General features: G+C 36.9%; 3 protein-coding genes across 4 annotated transcripts; 2 read left to right on the top strand and 1 right to left on the bottom strand.

Annotated features, from left to right (window-relative positions):
- The first annotated feature begins 1,355 nt into the window (after window positions 1-1,355).
- LOC149021763 (CMP-sialic acid transporter 2-like) lies at window positions 1,356-13,820 on the top strand. 2 transcript variants are annotated; one of them, XM_089149958.1, is made up of 16 exons: window positions 1,356-1,554; window positions 2,599-2,662; window positions 2,780-2,831; window positions 2,920-3,031; window positions 3,157-3,236; window positions 5,785-5,860; window positions 5,998-6,098; window positions 6,738-6,809; window positions 7,761-7,809; window positions 7,902-7,943; window positions 8,717-8,838; window positions 9,708-9,767; window positions 9,890-9,938; window positions 12,471-12,565; window positions 12,844-12,938; window positions 13,125-13,820. In XM_089149958.1, exons 1-15 carry the CDS (start codon window positions 1,528-1,530, stop codon window positions 12,893-12,895), a joined length of 1,053 nt encoding a protein of 350 aa, XP_089006084.1. In that variant the 5' UTR covers window positions 1,356-1,527; the 3' UTR covers window positions 12,896-12,938; window positions 13,125-13,820. The 2 variants fall into 2 exon arrangements, with proteins under 2 accessions (XP_089006084.1, XP_089006083.1); XM_089149957.1 differs by having other exon boundaries at window positions 1,357-1,554; window positions 13,154-13,816.
- An 810-nt stretch (window positions 13,821-14,630) lies between these two features.
- Window positions 14,631-18,191, top strand: LOC149021764 (uncharacterized). The gene is made up of 4 exons (XM_089149959.1): window positions 14,631-15,669; window positions 16,103-16,173; window positions 16,263-16,431; window positions 16,519-18,191. Exons 1-4 carry the CDS (start codon window positions 15,550-15,552, stop codon window positions 16,720-16,722), a joined length of 564 nt encoding a protein of 187 aa, XP_089006085.1. The 5' UTR covers window positions 14,631-15,549; the 3' UTR covers window positions 16,723-18,191.
- A 1,792-nt stretch (window positions 18,192-19,983) lies between these two features.
- LOC149021765 (chaperone protein dnaJ 8, chloroplastic-like) lies at window positions 19,984-21,135 on the bottom strand. The gene is made up of 3 exons (XM_089147181.1): window positions 20,806-21,135; window positions 20,652-20,720; window positions 19,984-20,573 (listed from the first exon to the last, which is right to left on the bottom strand). Exons 1-3 carry the CDS (start codon window positions 21,004-21,006, stop codon window positions 20,418-20,420), a joined length of 426 nt encoding a protein of 141 aa, XP_089003307.1. The 5' UTR covers window positions 21,007-21,135; the 3' UTR covers window positions 19,984-20,417.
- Between the last annotated feature and the right edge of the window lie 471 nt (window positions 21,136-21,606).

Below are 21,606 nucleotides of genomic sequence, written 5' to 3' on the forward strand. Positions count from 1 at the left end.
CAACTACACTACCACCACAATATTGTGCCTAAAACCACACTTCCAATTACTTGATTCACATATGAAAATAAGCCCCATGTTTTCTTTTGGTGTAAGAGCTCCATGTTTATAGTACTAGTGTGTATGGTGAAAATTATCACCCTCTTGTGGTGATGACAATAGAATATGAAACCCTAGATGCTTGACCTCTATTAAGGACACTTCTTAATCTCAAAGACCTTAAAAAACAAAATCAAATAACCCCATTTTTCTTTCGAGTAAACAACACATAAAACTCACGATGTTTGACAAGATTGGACAACACTTGATGCTCCCCCCATAATGCTTGGGAAGCCCAATTTGGTGAGGGGGAACCTGATAATGTTGTGGGTCACACCAAATTGATCTCAACCTAGACAAGTTGGTTGGTACCCCTAGGCATCGTGGGCTCCCACAATTCTAACGACTTTTCTATACTACTCAACCCTCCAAGCTCTATAAATGGCCAAATATTCTCATTTTAACACCTCAATGGTGTGGAAAGAGCATCAGGACATTACGTTCATAATTACTAAAGATAATCTGTGCATCCCTAGTCTTTTCTAATTTTTTTATTTTATTTTGATGTTTTTTCTGAATATATATATATATATATATATATATATTCACCTTTTTATGTTTCATATGTAAGAGTAAATATTTTATCTTTAATACTGTCTAAATAATAAACTAAATTCTAGAGCATCCTCACTTCTCCTAAAAAACTATGAATGATGTTCTCTCTTTGTAATGGGTATATTTGCTTGAAACTAATCTCTAGTGCAATAAGTAAAAAAATTTCAATGGTAAGAACTCATTCTTCAATCTTAGTTCTCTTTAATCTTTTCAGGAATTCGAAAGGAAACCAAGCAAGCTAAAGATGTAGATCAACGACCTGTTTTTCTTTTATTTATCTTAATTTCATAAATGAGGATTTGAGATGGCATGTCTACAGTCATGCGTCTACCATCTCCTATATCTCTTATAAATATTATACTGTAACATTTATGGTTAACAAACATTTTGAACAAATTAAAAGAAAAATTAGAAAGATCATAAATTATAAAAGATAAAACGAAATGCATAAGAAGATGCTTATAAAATTTCAAATAGAGATTATATATTTTTTTATTTTGTGGTAAACAAATTGAGATTTTTGGTTGGTAATATACAAGAATATACAATATTTAATAAATTTAATTAAAAATCTACATTTTATTAAATTAAAATATACCCTGAATCTATTGAATAAAGTGTATTCAACACAATTGAAGGACAATAAGAATGGGTAATGGCATTTGGTCTTAAAATATATATTATTTTCTTCCCCTTTTTATGTTTTATATGTAAGAAATTCATAGAGTCTAAAGAAGAAAACTGAATTACAGAGCATCGTCACTTCTCCGAGTGTAAAAGGAGTAAGTGAAGAGCATCGGAGACTGGTTGCCTGGTTGGAGATCTGGGAAGAATTCTCTCAGAAAATTGCATTTCTGCCGCTTCTCATTCTCAATGGAGTACCGTAAAATCAAGGATCAGGTATCCTTTCTCCTCGATTCTTTTAGCTGTGTGTTTTCTCCTGTCATCCCTTATCAAACACGCAACTATCCAAATCGAATTGAAATGTTTGCTACCACTACATTCAATTCGAAATCAAACTATGCAATTTATGTCTAACAACAGTCGTTCTTGGTTGACATCGTAAATTAAATTGTCCGGGGTTTGTGTTCGGTTGGAACTCAGTGATTAGTACGAAGTATAGGAAGTTGGATTTGGCTGCGTCTAGGGCGAAATGGCTAAACTATTGTTTCTCATACCTCGGAAGGACAGGGATTCCATGCTAAAACTTATGATTTTTCTAGTTAATTTTTCCAATTTTTATCTGGGTTTCTTGGATCAGTACAAAATATAACGTCGGTGCCATTTCTAAGTTGCTTCTTTCTTGAAACTTGAAATATATGTCAGAACATCTTTGTAGGCTACCAGTGTCTTTGGGTTCTGGATCAGGCAGTTCCACAACTGGTTGTACTTGAAAAATTAAAGTGGGAGCTGATTCCTTTCGCAGGTTTCAATGAATTTTCGGTGTAGCGTCTATGTAGTTTGAAGTAAGGGTTTACTGTTTTTAGTAGATACTCTACGTCTAGTTGCTGTACATTTAAGTTGTTCATTTTCTGACTTGCTTCTTAGTCAGCCAGTCAAATGGATGATTTTCCTGGCTGCTCTTTCCATGTATTTCGATCCAAGTTTCCCTTACTTTCTCTGCCTTTATGAAACTAGAATGTGTGTTTTTGTCGTTGATGAACATTTGTTTGTGGGGATTTATCCATGGGAGTTCCTGTGAATTTGAAATGGATATACTTGAGCGTACTTATATGTGGACTTCATTGTTCACTTTTAAATGCAGGAAATAAGAGCCATATTCGTGGGAACCATTTATTTTGCATCAGTTTGGAAATATAAGGCACTTTATCAAGTTAATTTACCATTTTTTCAATTACAAACTTTGAAACCCTTGAAATTTATTGGGCTCTTTTCACTTTTCTGCTAACCATGATCTGAATTTTCCAATGAAATATAACTTAGGACAAAGATGGGGATGCAGGTGAAGATGATATTGAGAGCTTACATGGAAAGCCTCATTCTACTGGTACTTTTATTGCTTTGGATGGAAGCTTAAAGCAGCAAATTCCTCTACATTCCTCTGTCTCTTGCTTGATGCACTTATCTGCCTTACCTAAATCCAATAACTTCTACTAATTTGCAGGACCTGTCAACAGTGTAGCCACCTTGAGCAACCGCTCCAAATGGAAGCTAAAGTAAGAGGTGCTTAGAAACATAATAATATATAACATGGCCCCAGTAAAGGTTATCAAGATGATTTCCTTCTTGTTTTCCTTGATGCAGGTCTATTGTTACAGTCACATTGACTGTACTTACAAGCTCACAGGGAATATTGATTGTCTGGTCTAAAAGGGCTGGAAAGTATGAATACAGTGTGACGACTGCAAATTTCTTGGTGTGCACCATATTAATTTCCTTTTTGAATGACGTCCATAGAGCAGAGTTTCACATTTTAGACAGTGGTCTTTCTTCCATAGCAGTCTATGTTAATATTGATCTTTCTTTCCCTATTTGCATTAGGTGGAGACACTAAAATGTGCGCTGTCACTTGCAGCCCTAGTAAGAATCTGGAGACGTGAGGGTGTTACTGAAGATAACAAGTAGACCCTCTCTCTCTCTCTCTCTCACACACACACACACACACACACACTCATTCACTTGTTAAATGCTCCAATTACTGAATGTGGTCTTATTTTTTCTGTGGCACCATTTCCGTGAACACTGGGTGATAAAATGTATTTTCTTGAGCTGTAGCATTAGATATTAATTTGGTCGGCTGGAGGATTCACATTTCTTGATTTTGAAAAATCTCATCCATTAGGAGATGTGAATGCTGTTGCTGTAAGATGTTTTTTCCCCATTTCCTTTAATTTGTAGATGTCAAGATGCACGTCAGCGCTATGTTGAGAGATATGTAACTTTCATCTTCTAGCAATGCATCTCAGATTCTTATTTTTGAGTTTTTGTATGTTGAAGCAATCAATTTGTGTATACCTTCTCGTGGCACTGTTCTCATAGGGTCCATATTTTTCTGGCATTGCTTTTATCAGTCCATGTTTTTGGCTTTTAATTCACCCCAAGATGTATTAACTTTTTTTTTTTTGGGTGAGCTTTAAGTGTTGCTAATGCCTAACAAAATTTGATACGTTAATTATCTAAACATGTTATTGGATGGTTTTGTTGGTTATTGTTGGTATTTGAATCTTGATGTCCAAGTTATTATATTCTTTTAAAGGGATTTTAATGCAGATTAATCAATGGATCTGCTGCTGGTGGGTTTTGTTTTAAGGTAGAAGGAAAGAGACTGCTAGCAGTGGAATTGCAAGAATTGCTAGCATGAAAGGAAGAGAGAAGGGATTGAGAGTAAGGCAACGGCCTTAATATTGGCTAAAACTAACTAATTTTTCATTCCGAAATTCAGAATTCATGTAGGATTAAAAACGTGTTTTCAAAGGTCAAGTTAACTGACTCTGGGACTCTAAAACCAAATAAGCAACTATTCCTTCAAGCTTTCTAAACATAAACTAACTTAAAACAGACCTCCCAAATTTTAGAATAGGTGATCATTACCCTAAACATGAACTAATGCAAACTGACTTTGATTTGATGGAAATTGGAAATTCAGTTGTTCTCATACAATGGAGCAACAGTCTACTTCCGGATGTCTAGGATCTCTAGATGGAGAGGAAAAACAACCATCTTGATCTCCTTATAAGTAAGGCTAAGTGGTGTCACTCAAATTGAAATATATTTTTGGGCATCCTCATCTTATTTGGACTTCAATTGGCAAAGTGGTAGCTATCTTCAAGTCTTGTTGCTGCAATGTTGGTTTCACTTCAACTAACTTTAAGGAGGTATCGTGCTGCAACCTTTCAAGATGTGTAGTAGTTAGTTGGGAAGGCTCTAAATTAATGAGTTTTCCTTCATGATCAAAGACAATCAGGATGCTGTGCTTGGAAGAAGGAAATACATGGCATCTAGCCCTATCAGAGTATGAAAAAGCTGAAATGCAATAAAACATTACCATCTGGTGAATGATAATCCCATCTTTTAAAATATCATCCCTGCACTGCAAAACAGAATTATAAGTTTGCCCCTCGGCAATGAATAAAAAGCAAATTTTCTGTTAGGCAAGGAAACAAAGAAGAAGAAAAAAGCACGAACCTAGTGGCGAAGGCCTCTGCGCAAGCATGAGTCCTTTGGGGGGGGGGGGCAGTTTTCCTATGCAGTCCTGCCCCAGCATTTTTTTTTTGTTGAAAGGTTATTTCGGTGCCTTGACCACTGGCTACAACTGAGGTCCACCAACCATTGCACCAATGCCCTCCCTTTAGGCAAGGAAACAATATTCTTAAAAATAAAGGTATCCACGGCCAGGTTAGGCTCTGATACTATATCAGATTGATTAGTGGATTTTCTGGTGATGGGTTTTCTTTTAAAATGGAGACAAAGAGACTGCCAGCAATGGTGCGACAAGGATAGAGAAGACATGGAATCATAAGGACAAGGATAAGGGAAAAGGCATGGGGAAAACAACGAGGAGAGAGAAAGGACAGAGAAGCAGCAGAAACTTTAAGGTTTACAAAATCAAACTTTTTTCCATCTCAAAATTCCACAAATTCTTGTGTGTTTCCAACTTTTGGATTTCTAAACCGAATAAACAACTATCCCTTCAACTTGCTTGAACAATTTAACTTAAACTGATAGAATACTTGCCTTTGAAGACTCCAGACAACATAAACTACCACTAACAGTAAGTCATGAAAGTTGTTCTTTCTGGACCTGACTTGTTCAATAAAATATGGATCCCCACAATTTTATTGATATACTTCTATCCCTTTTACAGAGTGAGACATCTAGTATGAGTTTATTTAAGAGGCCAATCAATATAAACTAAAATATAAGAAGCCTAGGATCCTTAAAACCGAACAACGGGCTCAATAAAGTCTTCAGAAGCTTGATTGACCAAATTGGACAATATATAGGTGAAAAAACTATGGAAAGGTGAAGCAAGAAGAAAATGGATAGGAACAAGTCTGGCTGACAGATTTATTTCTTTACTTGGTTTCATGATTTTGTGGACTTTTCGTAGATTGGGATCAGAGATGAGGTACTTTGTTTTCTTATATGTCTCATTATGTTGTCTCTCAGGCTAAGTACATCATTCAATGAGGTTTCTGTTTACCCTATTCCTGCGGCACTCTATCTTGTTAAGAACTTACTTCGGGTAGCATATGGACTTTCCTTCTTTTCTTTTTTAGTCTCAGCTCTGTATTTTTCATTGCTTTCTATTTTTTTGCATAAATAAGTCATATTTTCTAGAGGGAAAACTTGATTAGATCTATTTTCTGTATCTTGTTACAGTACTATATTTTTGCATATGTGGATGCTCCTGGTTACCAGATATTGAAGAACCTGAATCTTATCAGTACTGGAGTGTTATACTGCATCATACTAAAGAAAAAGTAAGGATTCCGTACCTTTCCATCTGATTTTTTGTTTCTACCTTGACTGCATAAACTGTTTTTATCATAGTCCCGCTGGTAATTATTGGGCTGATATCTTAATTGATGTTGAAGTTATGAATGCCATCGAATCAGGGTCCTTGACCAAAAAGGCATGCCCAGTGCATCAGGCTCTTGCCTGTGGGCTCTGGGACGGTCATAACGTATCATGTATGCAGCCTTACCCTGCTTTTGCAGATGGGCTCTTGCCAGACTCAAATCAGTGGCTTGGTCACAATGGAGGGATCTTTACCAAAAGGCCCACCTTCAATTCAAGGTTCTTGACCATCATAGAAATTTTTTTTAGGCATGGAAGTATGTTCTTTTATTTTAAGGGAGGGGGTTTTGAAACCAAAACCCATTTCCCAATTGGATTGAGAGTGAATGGAAAAAAGTGCAAAACTTATCTTCAAGCTTAGCTGCTTTGGAGACAATAGTTGGGGGAAAATGTGATTCTGACTCTTGTGAGAGGTCTAAAAGAAAGGATTGTTATTTTTATCAATACAAGGAAGGTAAATGAAAAAATGGGATCCATCGTCTAAATGTGGAATGAAAAAATAGAACTTAGTCACCAATAGTTCATATTAATTTTTCTTTCAGGTTAAGTGAGATTCAGTGGGCGGCTTTTGTTTTGCTATGTGCAGGCTGCACAACAGCACAGCTTGATTCTTCGTAAGTGTTCCATTTACTTTGTCCATATGCTTGTGTTGCCCTATGTTAATTTATAAGATGTAATTTTGTGACTTATAAGCCTGAACTCCTTCAAGGTACCACACTGATTTAAACAATCATTTCAATATTCAGAGAACCTGAACTATCTAGTTAATAATTGGTTCTTTGTAATTTTTGCTTGGTACTTTTGTAGCTTTTGTAGTTCATCTTTTTCCTAAGCTTGCCCTCCAGGTGTTATTCTGTTTCATCACTTGGGAACTCCTGATTGATGCTTATATGTCCCTTGTTTGTGCTTTATGCTTGAAGGGTGGTACTTTTTGTAGTTAATTTTTTTGCGATACTTGCCCTCCAGGGGTTATCCTGTTTAATCACTTGGGAATTCCTTATGGATGGTTATATGTTTCTTGTTTGTGCTGTAAGCTTGAAAAGTGGAATGTTTGTTTTTCTTTGGATTAAATCGAAAACTTTTTAGTAAATATGCTTGCTTTCTCTAGTTACTACCATTATGCATGATTCAGCTCCTTTATCTATTTTGTATGGAAAAGACAGGACAGTGTGATACAGGAGTTTGGCAACAGCCATATGAGTTACAGGGGTTTCAGGGTTTTAAAGTCAACCTTTCTCTTCTGAGTTATGAGAGGTTTATGTAGACTGGGGAACATAGATTACTTCAATATACAGGAACAGTTATAAAGGTTTTGGACGCTCCAAACTGTCAAAATCTTTTCCTATCTTGTTTCTTCTAATTTTCTAGTGTAATGTCTCTTTTTCTGCTGCACTGTTGCTTTTTCAATGTTGAGTTGTCATCTTGGTTGTGGATTGTTGTGGTTCCTTGCTATTCTGCTGCACAATGTTTTAAAAGTTTGGTGATAATTTTTGCACCTGAGCCTGCATTTTTGTCATGCACTTCAAATTTCTCTCTGTGCCTCATGAAATAGCATTTTCGTGCAGTTCTGATCGTGTTTTTCAGACTCCTTTTCAAGGCTGGATAATGGCCATTGTGAGTTACCCAATAAGCTGAAGGAAGAAAAGGAATTATGTTTAGGATGATTTGATCAATGAGATATCCACAAATTTTCTTTTCATTTGCAGGTCATGGCACTTCTAAGTGGCTTCGCAGGTGTCTACACAGAGGTACTAGTTGAAGCATAGAATCTGAAGCTTTTAGGGTCTACAATTGTTTATAGAGAGTTGTAAATACAAAAATATAAGGCCTTAAAAGGATGTAATTGATGAATACTCAGATTGATTTAGGTGAAAATATTAGTTATGATTCGTCCAAATAAAAAAAAAAGAAAAAGAAAAAGAAAGATATGTTCATGTAACAATTATTCTTTTCCTTTTCTTTTTTTTTTGGGGGTGGGTGGGATGGTGTAAAAGATCATGGAACAAGATTGAAATGTCCTGATTTGATGACACAAAATAGCTCAGTAGCAAAAGTATGTGGGTATTCCCACAGATACTGTTCATGCAAACAGTGTCATGAACAGTATTAGTGGATATTGTTAACATGAATAGTACTCGTGAACAGTAAGTTGATTATTTATGATGAATTTCCTTTTATACCCCAACTAGGGTTATATCTTATTGTACGTTAATTATTTATTATTAGATATAGTAAGAGTCTCAACCCAAAGTTGCACTAGCTATTGCATTCATCTCTCTCTTGTTTTCTCTCTTTTCCTTCTTTAGGATCCCTACCAGATTAGATATATTGGACTGTTTAGCCTAGCAGAAATCTATTAGTGTAAAATGAAGCTGTTGCATTTCAGTGCTCTGCATCCTTGTGGTGAACCTCTAATCCCCTATATAGTGTCATTTCATTTTATATTGACAAAGTTTTTGGACTCTAAACTGCTTGATTTGAGTGATCATGAATTTAGTCAGTTTCCTTGTGCATTCTGCAGGCTATAATAAAAAAGCGCCCCTCACGAAATATAAATGTACAGAACTTCTGGTTATATATCTTTGGGATGATCTTCAATGCTATTGCTATTTTTACTCAGGATTTTGATGCAGTCATAAACAAGTAAGTTTGAACTAATAATTTACTTTCTACTGGTTTACCATCTCTTATGTTAGTTAGGAAGCTGGGTAAGACGTGGATGCTTAGGGGGTCAACATGAGAAATGCGTGAAACCTCACATGGGCAATCTATAGTATCAGATGAAGTAACAGAATTTTAATTTCTTTTTGTTCTTTACATTTCTGTTTTATCTCAGACTCTTGAAGTTACTTGGATTTCACTAGTCTCTAATATCATATTTGGTCCATAAGAGCTGTGAGAACATGCTTAGCCACCTTAGGTTGACACTGCTGTGTAGGCACATTTGGTCCATCATGAGAAATGTGGGAAACCTCACATGGGCAATCTATAGTACCCGATGAAGTAACAGGATGAAGTAACAGGATTTTAATGGCTTTTTGTTCTTTTTACATTTTTTTTCTTCATCTCAGACCCTTGAAGTTACTTGGATTTCACGAGTCTAATATAATATTTGGTCCATCGGAGCTGTGAGAATATGCTTAGCCACATTAGGTTGATAACTGGTATGTAGGTACATTTGTTAGCTGTGATTTTCTTGTTCTTTTTCTTTTTTTTTCCCCTGGGTTAAAGTTTGTGCATCACGTTTATCACTATGTGTGAATTACTGTATATGAAGGAATTGAGCTCAATATTTGGATCTGACCCAAATCCAATTTGTATTTACAATTTAAGTATGGTTTTGGATCTGGAATTTGATCTGCATTACGCAACCCAGGTCTTGCAAATTTATGCCCAATCAAACTGAGAATTGGCCCTGTTGATGGTTTTGATGCCTGGTCTAGTTTTCATAAATAATGCTTGTAACCACTTATCTCAGCTGCTCTACAAAAGTTTAACCTTTCAATTTTCAGGGGATTCTTTCATGGATACTCATTGATTACCACTTTCATGATTCTCAACCATGCCCTCAGGTAATTTACATTAGAAGCTTCCTTTTTTTCCCGTTAGGCTTAATCAAGTGTAGCAGAAGCCTTATTCATTAACTGCCCTGTTGTATATCAATATGACTGGACATGAACTTGTTTGGTTGCAGTGGAATTGCTGTATCGATGGTGATGAAGTATGCTGATAATATTGTGAAGGTAAGGCATCAAATGCCACATTGCTTTTGGTTATGCACCCATGGAATATGAGAATTATGTGTGGGCATATATCTTGGTATCTTCTCTTGCCTCTTAATCAGTATATGATTGACAGAGGGTGTTGGTACATTTTCAATTTGTTTTCCATCAATACCACTGAATGAATTATGTTAGTGTACTTGCAGCTGAAGTTGTGGTAACTCGGTCACTACACATTATAACATTTATGCAGTCATTGTATCCCCCCCTCCCTCCCGCCCGCCCTCCCTCCCTCTTTTCTGATAAGCAAATTTATATTATTCAGGAAACAAGTACACAGAAGGGAGTTTCTAAGAATCCTGCAGATGGGGAAAAACTCTTGACTCAAAGGCCCTTCTGGCCATTATCTCAAACTCAAACAAACACTGAAACCCACTTACACTCTAAAGTAGATTTGTAACTCTGGCTGCTTTCTACTGAGATCCAACAGCTCGACAGGAAACCCCACAGGGTCCATTGGAGCTCTGTATCCACAATTTTTCGTGGCTGGTTTTTCTCTCTCCATACATGCATAATGTCCTTCCATCTTAAGCATGGAGATCAACTGATGATTTTTACCTTTCACTGCTCGCACCTTCCAAGGCCCTTGAATGTTGCCACTAATGGTGTCTACTGCCAGCTTGGGGTCTGATCTGATCAACGCATCCAGCAATCTTCCAATGCATAGTTGAACTCCCTTATAAGTACCTAGCATCTCCATGGCCGGAACTGAAGTCTCACCCTTTTCCTGCATATGCCATCATCGAATCTCACTTTGCTTTCCAAATTGGCTCCCTAGAGGTAGCATTTGAATTGGTAAGCCATCCATCAAAATGCAAAGCAACCATGTTTTGCATTTGTCTATAACCGGGGAGCAGATCTTGGGAACTTAATTCTCCATGAGGATTGGCACCCTCTAATTTTCATAAATTCTCTCTTTCTTTTTTCTCATTTTCATTTTGTTCTCTGGTAAGAACTAATGGCCCACGTCTAGCTTCTACATCTCGCTACTACCCGCTTGATCTCTTGTTCTAGTCTAATTTTGAGAAATTTTGAAACTCCTCTCTGTCACAGATGACAATGGTGGCAGAGAACACACGCTTCCCAATAGTTCCAATGCTCCTTCCCTTTCTTCAAAAAATTGCAAGCCCATATGGCAGCATCTTTTGCATTTTTCTGAGGTCTTCCCTCCTTGGATGATTTTGCATAGATATCCTTCCAAACCATCGCACCAAAGGTGCACTCCTAAAAGAGGTCATCCCAACTCTCCATCCTCACCCAATTAGGTGCACTTGAGTGGTTCTTTTGATCAGTTGATCTCTTGAAGGCAAAGCATCCTTAGGCACCTCCATGAAGTTAGGGAGTGTTTAGAGAGATTACCCGAGGACCAGATAGCTCTTCACCAAGTTACTTCTACCAATTTTCTTCTGATAGCATCCCAGGCAGACTTGGTTGTGAGCTGACCATTTGCATTGCCTTTCCAGGTAATCAAACCTGATTGAGTGTCGTTCAACCTTCTAGCATTTTGAAGCTCCCTGAAAATGAAGGACAAAGCTCTACAGACATTATTTAACTTTCTAATTCTAAGATTACTGCTTCTCATTAATTTCTCTATTCCACTTTGGTTTGTTCTCTTTGTTACTTTCGAATCTGTTATTTACAGTGTTGTCATCCAATTACTCATTTGAGTTGTGCATTTGGAGTTGGGCCCATAAGCAATCCAAAAAGGATTTTCAGAACTCTGGATCTGCATCACAATGATACACCATTCGGCAAAGACAAAACTAGTGTTCATCTTTGTCATAGTCTTTGATAAAATCCTACCTTATGGAGCCATTGCCTTTCTGATTATTGAACTTCATCGAAGCTATAGAGGAATGAAATTTGCCAGATATATGTGGAATATGGATAGAATCTTCAGATATTCTTTACTAGGACAAACTGAGTTTGTCCCAGAGATTTGACTCTGCTGGTACTGTGAGGGTGAGGTTTGCAAGTTTGAAGTGCTTGTGCCCAGCCCAACTTTATGATCTCAGGCTGGAAGCAGGTAGGGTACATGTTTTGGTCATGAGTGAAGGTTTAAAAAATCATTTTCAGGATTAGCTAATTGATCTGAAAAATCCAATCTCATGTTTTAAGATCCCTACCCATGCAATAGTCAGATACTTAACATGCCTTCCAAAGGCATGAGCAGAGAGCATGGCTAGTGGAAGGCATAAGAATTGGATCTGTGCCTCTTAAGAACCGGTCTCTATAGACATAGGGTATTCTTGTGAAGAAAAGATATTTTGCCTGAATTATGATTCCATGTAATTGTGTTTAGCGAGTCCCCAGAATTTTGTCTGTTGGTTCATCTATTTTTCTCCAAAATGGGAATTGATAGCTGTTCCATTTTTTGTGTTAATGCCATGATCCAATCATCTTTCTTGTCAATGATTGGTGTCCAGGTCTCTTTGAACTTTACCGACACAAGAAATTCTCTACTGACATGTTTGTTTGCCTATTAATTTGCAGGTTTATTCTACTTCTGTGGCGATGCTACTCACTGCTTTTGTGTCTGTTTTTCTCTTTGGTTTTCATCTTTCCCTTGCGTTTTTCCTTGGGTCACTGTAAGTTCCGCTGGTTCCTTGTGATGTTCATTCTCTGTTCCTGTTTCATATGCCTGGCTGTCAGAAGCACTTGAGATTTAGTAGGACCTGTGTGAATTATGATGGTCTTATGCGCTGCACGCATGATATACTCAACTAGCATGAGGGGAACTTTTTCATCCCCACTGCCTTTAAAAATAAAATAAAATAAAATAAAAACAAAACTTGTTGGCAGATTCTCCCATGTCTTTCAATTGTGAATCTGCATATATGATTGCTCTCACCCGTTTTCTTTTCAGGGTAATATCTGTCTCTGTGTATTTGCACTCAATTGGGAAGTTGCAAAGATAACAGCGTTCCTGTCATCTCTCCGATGAAATTGGAAGTTGAAAGAGTAAGGCTTCTGTGGTTTTGTTCATACTGTTCTCCTCACCCTCCCAAACCCCCTCCCAGAAAAATTAAAAAAAGAAAAAAGAAAAGACAGTAATGTTCCAAATCTTCTGGGCATCAGGCTTATGTGTTTTTTTTTTCATATTGTTTAGTACAATTATCATCTGGTCTAAAAGGCTTGTTAAAACAGGTCTTTTTTTTTGGTAACTGTTAAAACAGGGGTTAGGTTCCAACATCGTGGGCTGTGCAAGTCTATCAGGGGTAATCACAACTATCCATTCATAGTTGCTGGGTATTATGATGGATGGTGCTCGCCGTGCAGTTTTTATCTCCAAATGGCCACCATGGACTGACAAAGACCGAACCCATCGCTCCATGGATTCTCTATGCAGATATTGTCTGGTTGTAAATGGACTCGATTGTCTGGGCATTCTACTCTACCGATTGCTCACCTCATATTTTTATCTTTCCAGAAATACTGTAAAGCAATGGGTCTGATGGCCTGTTAATGCCAGATCTTGAATTCAAATATTTTTTGTCAGTTCATCTCTTTTATGGCAGTTTTTTAAATTCGTTCTATACTTCTATGTACACTTCTTCTTTTTGGGTAAGCATTCGCTGCATTCCATCTACACTTGTTTTCTGCTATAAAAGGCCATCATTCAATTGGTTGCAGAGGTCTTACGCAACATCATCGACTGTCTTATGACTCTTATCCCATCCAAATGGTGTTGCCCAAAAAAAAAAAAAAAACCCTTTACCGTTGGAATTTGAAGACTTAGAAGTGAACAAGTTTTGCGATTCATTATTAAAAAAAACGAAAAAAAATTCCTGTGGACAATCCAAATCCGCGTGATTTCATCAGATTTGCTATAAATTTTGTTTCTTAAGTATTGCTTACTGGCCTATAAGGAGAAAAGAACAAGACTTTCTGAAACATCATGGTGGTTGTGATACCAATAATAATTCTGATTCAATCGCTCTCATGGTGGGAACGCCCATCGTTCTCCGGGGTCCCTGTCAGCGGCAGAAAAATGTCTCCATCTTTAGAGCATCAGTACTGCAAGCAAGAAAGTTGATACTGTAATCTGGAAAGCGTGGATCAGACCTAAACGGTAAGCGTGCAATAGAGCATATAAAGTATAAGCCCACAGAGCCACAGAGAAGTAAAACGGCATGTAACCGGCAAAGCTGAAAGCTTTAGCACCTTTCCCCAACCCTATTTCTTCTTTCCCTGCCACCTACCCCCCTCTAGAGATTCTGGGTTAGGGTTGGGGTAAACAGCGAAATATAAATTATTGATTACAATAGTAATTCACCTTTACCCTTGGGAACATGGAAAAACGAAAATCTTTCTGGGGTTTTCTCAATTCTGAACTCCATGCAATTTCAAAAATTCATGAATGGTAAATAGATTCCTCCTCATAGTCCACGTTGGTAGAAGAACGAAGATTTGCTTTTTTTCTTCTTCTTTTCTAACAGAGGTTTCTAACGAAGATTAGGTATTTAGCTGGTGTGTGGTTGGATTTTGCTTGCAGTCATACTATAAAGAGGAAGAACGAAGGAAAGGGACATAATAGGTAAGTGGGCTTTTTCATTTATGTGGAGGAGAATGACTTCTAAGAGTTTAACTTTACAGATAAGATACAAGCAAAGAGCCAAATTAAGAGACAAAAATGGGGTTTTGATTTTTAATAATTTCTTAAAGTAGAGTCATATATGCAAATAGAAAACTCCATGAAAGGAAGAAAAGGAAGAAGAGAGAGGGAAAAGGAAAAAAAATAAAAAGAAAGAGAAACATCAAACATCACACTGACCACAACCGATCAGCATCAATAGCAGGTGAACACACCAACAAAGGCACGCACAAAGCTTGTAATAAGGTACAAAGGCAATACTGTAACATATCAGAAATCAGCGGCCATTTATCTGCTCTGCTTTTTCTGCACCCTTATGTAATGTAAGTCACTACTCGTAAACCCATTTCTCCTTTTGTTTCTCTCTCTTTACCAAACCCAAGCAAACATCACCAAAGAAAGAGAAGAAGAGAAGAAACAACAACAGATCAGCCCCTCAAAAAAACAGAGTCCACTCATGCAGCAAGACCGTTCCCTCTTTCTCTCCCTTTCTCTCTCATCCCTAATGGCCCAGCTGGACCAAAATTTATGTAGAAGAAAAACAAAAAAGAAGAAAGAAGGAAAGACGGGTAGAAGATGGAAGGAAGAATGTCTTCTCTACAAACCTGTTGCAACCGAACCACCTCAAAAGTTACTTTCCCAGTTATACCCTTCTCTGCTGTTCTGCAACCCCCCCTAACATTCTATCTTCATCACAGCCCAAAAAAATTAATTGCCGATTTATTTGGGCTTTTCTTGTTTGTCTCGGTCAGAGTTTCACAGAGAGATAGAGAGAGAAAAGGGGAATCCTTGTTCCTATAGATCTCTTCTTTTACCTTTATTTCTCCTCGTATTATTCCTCTCTGTTACTCTTTCCTTGTCTCTTCTCTCTGCATTTAATTGATTCAACGTATCGTATTCCCTTCGAGCCTTCTTTTCATTTCTTCTCCTGGTGGGTTTTCGACTCTTCTTTGCTTTTCTTTCTCCGCATGAGATATCATGTTGAAGAAGATGAAGAGGGTTGCTATGGATTCTTCTCCTTCGTACAGGGTTGAAGAAGATGCTCGAGCAAGATTCAAGCATCAGAGTCTTATGCAGGATTACCAAGATTTGCTTAGGGTAAAGATCCTTTCCTTTGATATTTGTTTCTATTGAGAACCTGGTTTTGCTTCAGATCTGTTGAAAATCTAGGGTTTCATCCTGATCTATAGAGGGTGTTATTTTGCTCTGTTTATGGTTTTGCGTCGTTTTTGTTCCCTGGTGGCTTTTCCAGAAATTATATCTATTAGGTTTTAAATTTTGCCTAGATACTCTTGTTTAACCATTATAGATTTCTGTGGATTGTTTTAGTCACGGAAATTCGTTGCATGTATGTATTTTTGCCATTCTCTGCAACCCATGGAGGTTCTTTAAAGAAATTCAGGTTTTCCTAATGAATATTTTGAGATTGTTATAAAAGAAGTCTTAAATTTATTCTTCGAGATGTACAGGCACAATCCCCATCCCCTCATGATTCAGAGCTTCAGTTTTCTAATATTAATCCGGTTAGCAGGATAGAGACGCCTTAAAGAGTCAGCTGCAGAAATCAAAACAGGATAGATCAGCTCTCAGAGCTGAAGTTAGGTACTTTTTTTTTTCTCTCTTTCTAATACTATTTTTAAAATTGGGTTAGTTAATTGTGGTGTTCTAAACTCTTAATTTTCTCTAATCAGTTTCTTGAGGCGAAGGTATAAACATCTTATAGCAATCCAATTGCCAAGAGCCCCAACTGAGCTAGACCGTCCAAGACTCTTGAATCGTGAAATACGAGGGGAACCTCTTACTGAGAGGAGTTACAGGGAAAAGGATGCCCATTCAGTTTTTGATTTGAACCAGGTTTCGGTAAGAATATTGAAAAAGCAAGTCTGTCAAAAGGATATGATTTGAGGTTCTTAGTGAATTTGTGCTTTATTATGTTGTGTGATGCAGAGAGCTGAGGATGATGATGAATATCAGATTTTCGAACCAATGAGAACAGAAAAGAAGCTGATGAACAATTTGGTGCCTATGGGTGTAGGAGATGAGCAACTGATGACAGATCTAAACTTGCCTGTTTGTAGAGAGATCGGAAATGGGTCTCGACCTGGGAAGAGGAAGATTTCATGGTCGGATCAGGTGGCTTTGAGGGCTTAGATAGGCCTTCAGTTTTTGTTGACTGAACATTTTGGTCTTGTGCTGGAATGGTTTACCAACATCGCTAGTTGGAGAGCTCTCTATTTTTGTTATCCTCTTGTAAGTTGTATAGAGGAAAGAATGAAATGTTATAGCTCCAATGGTTTATAAATGGAATTTGATAAAACAGGTCTCTTCTAATCAAAATTCAGAAATTGTTCATAGACCTCTCTTACTATGATCTTCATTCCTTTGTATGTGGAAAGCTTAGCACCAAAGAAAAACCGGTGTTGCCATGTTGGAATTGTTAATGGGTTTCTAGTTAAACGATCAGTTTGCCTTGGCATTTGGGGAAGAAAGTAGATCTCCGGTGGAATATGGATAGCTTCATATCTAGCTTTGAGGATTTCATGGTTAAATGTGTGTGATTTGCATTGTTCTTTTCTGTATTTGTTACTAATTGATATTCGTTTAGTGTGGTTAACCATATATCCTTGAACAGGGAAACTGCAAAGAACAATACCCCACTGAGGAACTACAGTTTGATGTGCTTTTTCGTAGTGGAGTTTTATGGAACAACACCCATTAACCATGATTCATGATTCTCCTTTTATGTTTCACTTTTTCTATGTCCGAATGGGCTTGATAAGATTTTTGGAAGGAAGATGCCATTGTAGGTTTCTTGGAAACAGGATCGAGGAAGTCAGGACTTCCACTAATCTTGCTGATCCATTTGATTATACTCAAGTCATTGACTTGGGTTTGCAACTTGTAAGACTTTGCTTTTGTTATTGATTTAGAATTTCATGACAAGTTGAACTGGGTTCACCTAGAAGCAACCTCTTCTGCGGGAATTTAAATGTGTTTCTAGAGGAAGTCAAGACCTTGAAACCTTGCTCCTCTTGTGCAACTTGGGAAGTTGGAGTTGCTGGAAAGGAATTGTTGGTGGTTCAAGAAGCTTATCAGCAGGGTCTTCTTAATATGAATGTAGACATGCTCTTCTGGTGAAAAGATCAACCATCTCAGGGGAAAGAAAGGCCCTCCTTCAATTTCCAAAAGCGAGTAAAAATGTGCCTTTCCAGAATGCCTTAGAATGGTTTACCAAAGAAGTGGATCGGAATGATCTACAGGACATCCGTGATCAGTCTAATTTTTCATTTTTCCCTTGTGGGAGGCCATTGTGGGGGCGAGTTTGGTTTTGTATGTTTGGGTTAATTATAGGGGAAAGGTTACCAACGTAGGGCCTGGAAAATTGTTACAAAGAGAAGGTGAGAAGCAAGGGAGCTCAAATTTTGTCTGAAAAAGAGAATCAACATGGCCCCTACAACTCATTAATGTGAGAAAGGTGTATGAAAGAACCTGAAACTTGGGTTTGGGTAATTTCTTTTCAATATTCCACCCAGTAATTGTTATGTGAGAAGGTCTATGAGGGACCCTTGCACTTTGATTTGGAGGTGTTTTTTCTCTAATTAAATCTGGGGAGAAGTGGACACTTATTTGTTGTATACGTTGTTGACAATTTTAACAGACAGATCTAAAATAAGGTTTCTTGTCAAGTACTATTCAGAAATTATTTTGATAAATAAGACAATTGATGGGACTAATGCAAAGTTAGAATTAGGGAATCAAGCTTGAAATCAAAAGGCATTAAGTCAAAAATAGAACAGAGATAGAAATATGATTTGTAACTTACAGTTAAAATTGGGAGAGGCAATGAAGTAGTGAGATGCAATAGGACTGTTATGAGATGAATTATTGCTCCTGAATTCTGGTTTTCAACTATTAATAAAGATGGTGATGTATGTTTTCCACTAGATGAATCTTGGATTTTAGCTGTAACAAAGACAGTGATATAAAAGGTGATGTTTTCACTAAATGATAATAGGATGGATAAAATAGAGAGCTACAGACACTAGCTTAGTAGTGTAACATAAAAAATATTTGCTTAGTAAACTTAAAGGGGAAATTCTATACGATAGAAACCACTTTTCATTTATGAGGCTAAGTGTTACATTGACGAGCATGGTTAAGATGAGGATGCTGAGAAAGATGCAAAGCATAATTATTCTTGTTAATTGAAGGGTCTTATTATTATTATTATTAAAGCAAATTGCACTGGCACCTCAAAATGGAAGTTTTAAAGCACTGATACCCTATTTTGTGTTTAAAAAGCCCAGCGACCTCAAAATTGGATTTTCAACGGATATATTTGTCAAATTTATCACTGAAAACAGTTAAATCATTGTTTATTTTCAAAATATCCCTATAATATACAATGTCTAAAAGGTTTTCAGTGACAAATCGGACAAATATATCCAATAAAAATCAAATCTTTGGGTCTCTGTGCTTTTTAAACATAAAGTGGGGTGCCAATGACTTTAAGACCTCCATTTTGGGGTGCCAGTGCAATTTGCTCTTATTATTATCATTCAAAAAAGAAAAAATGAATATCACAACCAATATGTAAATTGCAGTGGACTCATATAGTCATACGTATGAGATCTTACACAATTTTTTTTTTTTTTTTGACAGGTGATTTATATATAGGAGATAAGGGTATTATATAATATAAGGTCGGGTTTCTTTTCTTGATGATTTTATATATTGGAAATGTGGGTATTATATAATATCAGACCATGTCTCATCCTCAACCTAAGGAGATTTGAACTTTGACTTTTTATTTGAAAGTGTTGATTTTTCACTTAACTAGATCACCCCCTCAAAGTTTGACCCTACACTATTCATCCTCTTTAAAATAAAACCCTATTTAAAATATCCAATTTCCTATTCTCTCAACAACTTCCTTGGTGGGAATGCTACCACTTTCATGTCTCTCTTTTCTTCTTATGGAAGGACTTCTATATCATTTACCAATTAAAGGACTTCTATATTCATATGTTATTAGGATTTTCTCAGCCAGGAAAATTTAAAAAAAATTCCAATTGTATGTTATTTTTCAATACATAATCTATTACTAAGAAGAAAAAAACATTAAGCAGTCCACACCTAATTCAGTTTAGAAGTTAAGGGCCTGTTTGGTTACTTGAATCTAGAGATTTCAAATCTTTGGATTCATGAATCTGAATTACCCGTTTAGTTGTAAAAATCTCTAGATTCATGAAATCTAGAGATTCACATTTTTACACTAAAAATGTGAATATGTAAATTTATGGGTGAAATCCAGAGATTTCAAAAAAACTATACATTTGCACATTCACAAAAATCACGTCGATCAAATAGTTTTTTAGGATGAATCCACAGATTTCATTCTACAACCAAACATTCCATATTTGAAATCTTCAGACTCATATAACCAAACAGGCCCTAACGGATTCTAATATATTTCCCTCATTGGTGACTTTTTCAACCAAATTCATGAGAGAAATACTTGGAAGATACTTCAATAATACCTTGGTATGATACCAATCAGATGGTGCAAAATACATAAACCATATTAAATGGGCCTTTGTATTTCTTGACGAATCCATTCGATTCCAACAAGTGAAGCCTCAAAGACAGTGGCTTTAATTAAATTAAAAAAGAGAAGAAAAAAAAAAGTGACTTTCTCCAGAAATATGTGCAGGTAAGACCCCTTGTTGGGCTTACTGAAGCCACATAGAAGCGGCAGGTATAAACAAATATGAACCACAGAGAGATTGTTTATGGTGAGCATAGGTGGGAAGCTTCAGCATCAGCAATCAAAATCTGTACAAAGATTAAATGTAAGGGTTGATGTGAGAAGAGTAATCACGAATCCCTGCGCCTTCCCATCCCATCCATTCTTCCCATAAATCCTCTGTATCGCAACAATCGTATTCCTCATATTGATCAATTGTGTTTTCTTCATCTCCTCTCAGGTAGCTCATCACCTTCTGCAAAACCAAACCAAATCAAACAGGTTAATGGATTGATCCAAACAAGAATACAAATCTCAATATTTTAGTGCTTACATCGTAGGCTTCGTTAATAATTTGGAATTGACTGCTGCAGTTGTTTCCTTTGCACACATCTGGGTGATACTGAACATGGATGATTTTAACAAATCAGTACATGTGAGGAGAAACCCAGAAAGGTTTCACAAGAAAAACAAGTGAAGAAATGAACCTGTAACGCGAGTTGGCGAAAGGCCTTCTTAACTTCGCTCTCAGAAGCACCAGGTTGGATCCTAAGCTTCTTATATTGATCTGTTAAGTTAGCAGATAAAGCAACACAGGAAAAATTCTTCTTTCCCTCGTTTATGTACTTCATTGAGCTTCTTTGAGTCCAGGAGAACCCATCATTCACCAATCCAACAGCCATAGCCATAATGTGATCAACAAAAACAAACCTTTCTTCTTCTCTCACAAAAACCAGCAGAACCCAAGAAAGGAAGGTAACAATTCAACCAACACAAACCTATATGAATAGGAGAGATAAGCCTGGCTGTGCAGGAAAGATTGAATTTGCTGGTTAAAGTTAACTTATTGATGGGTAACCCATCTATATTTATAGTTGAGGATGATTTAGTTAAGGGTTTGTTAAATTGGATAATCACCAGAGAAAATATCGCAAGCTTGGAGCCAATTTGATGGTTGAGAGGGAAGAATATTTAGGGATGGGTGAGGTGTCAGAGAGGTGCTGATGTCAAATACCTTCTTAACACTTATCCAATCTTTATCCACTCCCATTTTTCTGCTACTTTCCCGATGTTGGGATTCTTCGGAAAACCAGTGCAGTTTCACATCTGGCGGTTGAACGGTTCAAAACGAAGATGCAACGCAGTTTATGGAGCTGGAAATCTAGGATAGATCCATCCACAAGTCAAGCAGCAGAAATTTTTTTTATCTTCAAATCAATATTTTTGACTTCTCATTTTGGGAGAAAACTCAGTCAAAACCCAATTTTCCAGCAAACGTTTCCCAGCAT

The sequence above is a fragment of the Hakea prostrata genome, chromosome 3 (genome assembly GCF_041222555.1).
Source record: "Hakea prostrata isolate BN-2017 chromosome 3, UWA_Hpros_2, whole genome shotgun sequence".
In the NCBI taxonomy this organism is placed as follows: domain Eukaryota; kingdom Viridiplantae; phylum Streptophyta; class Magnoliopsida; order Proteales; family Proteaceae; genus Hakea; species Hakea prostrata.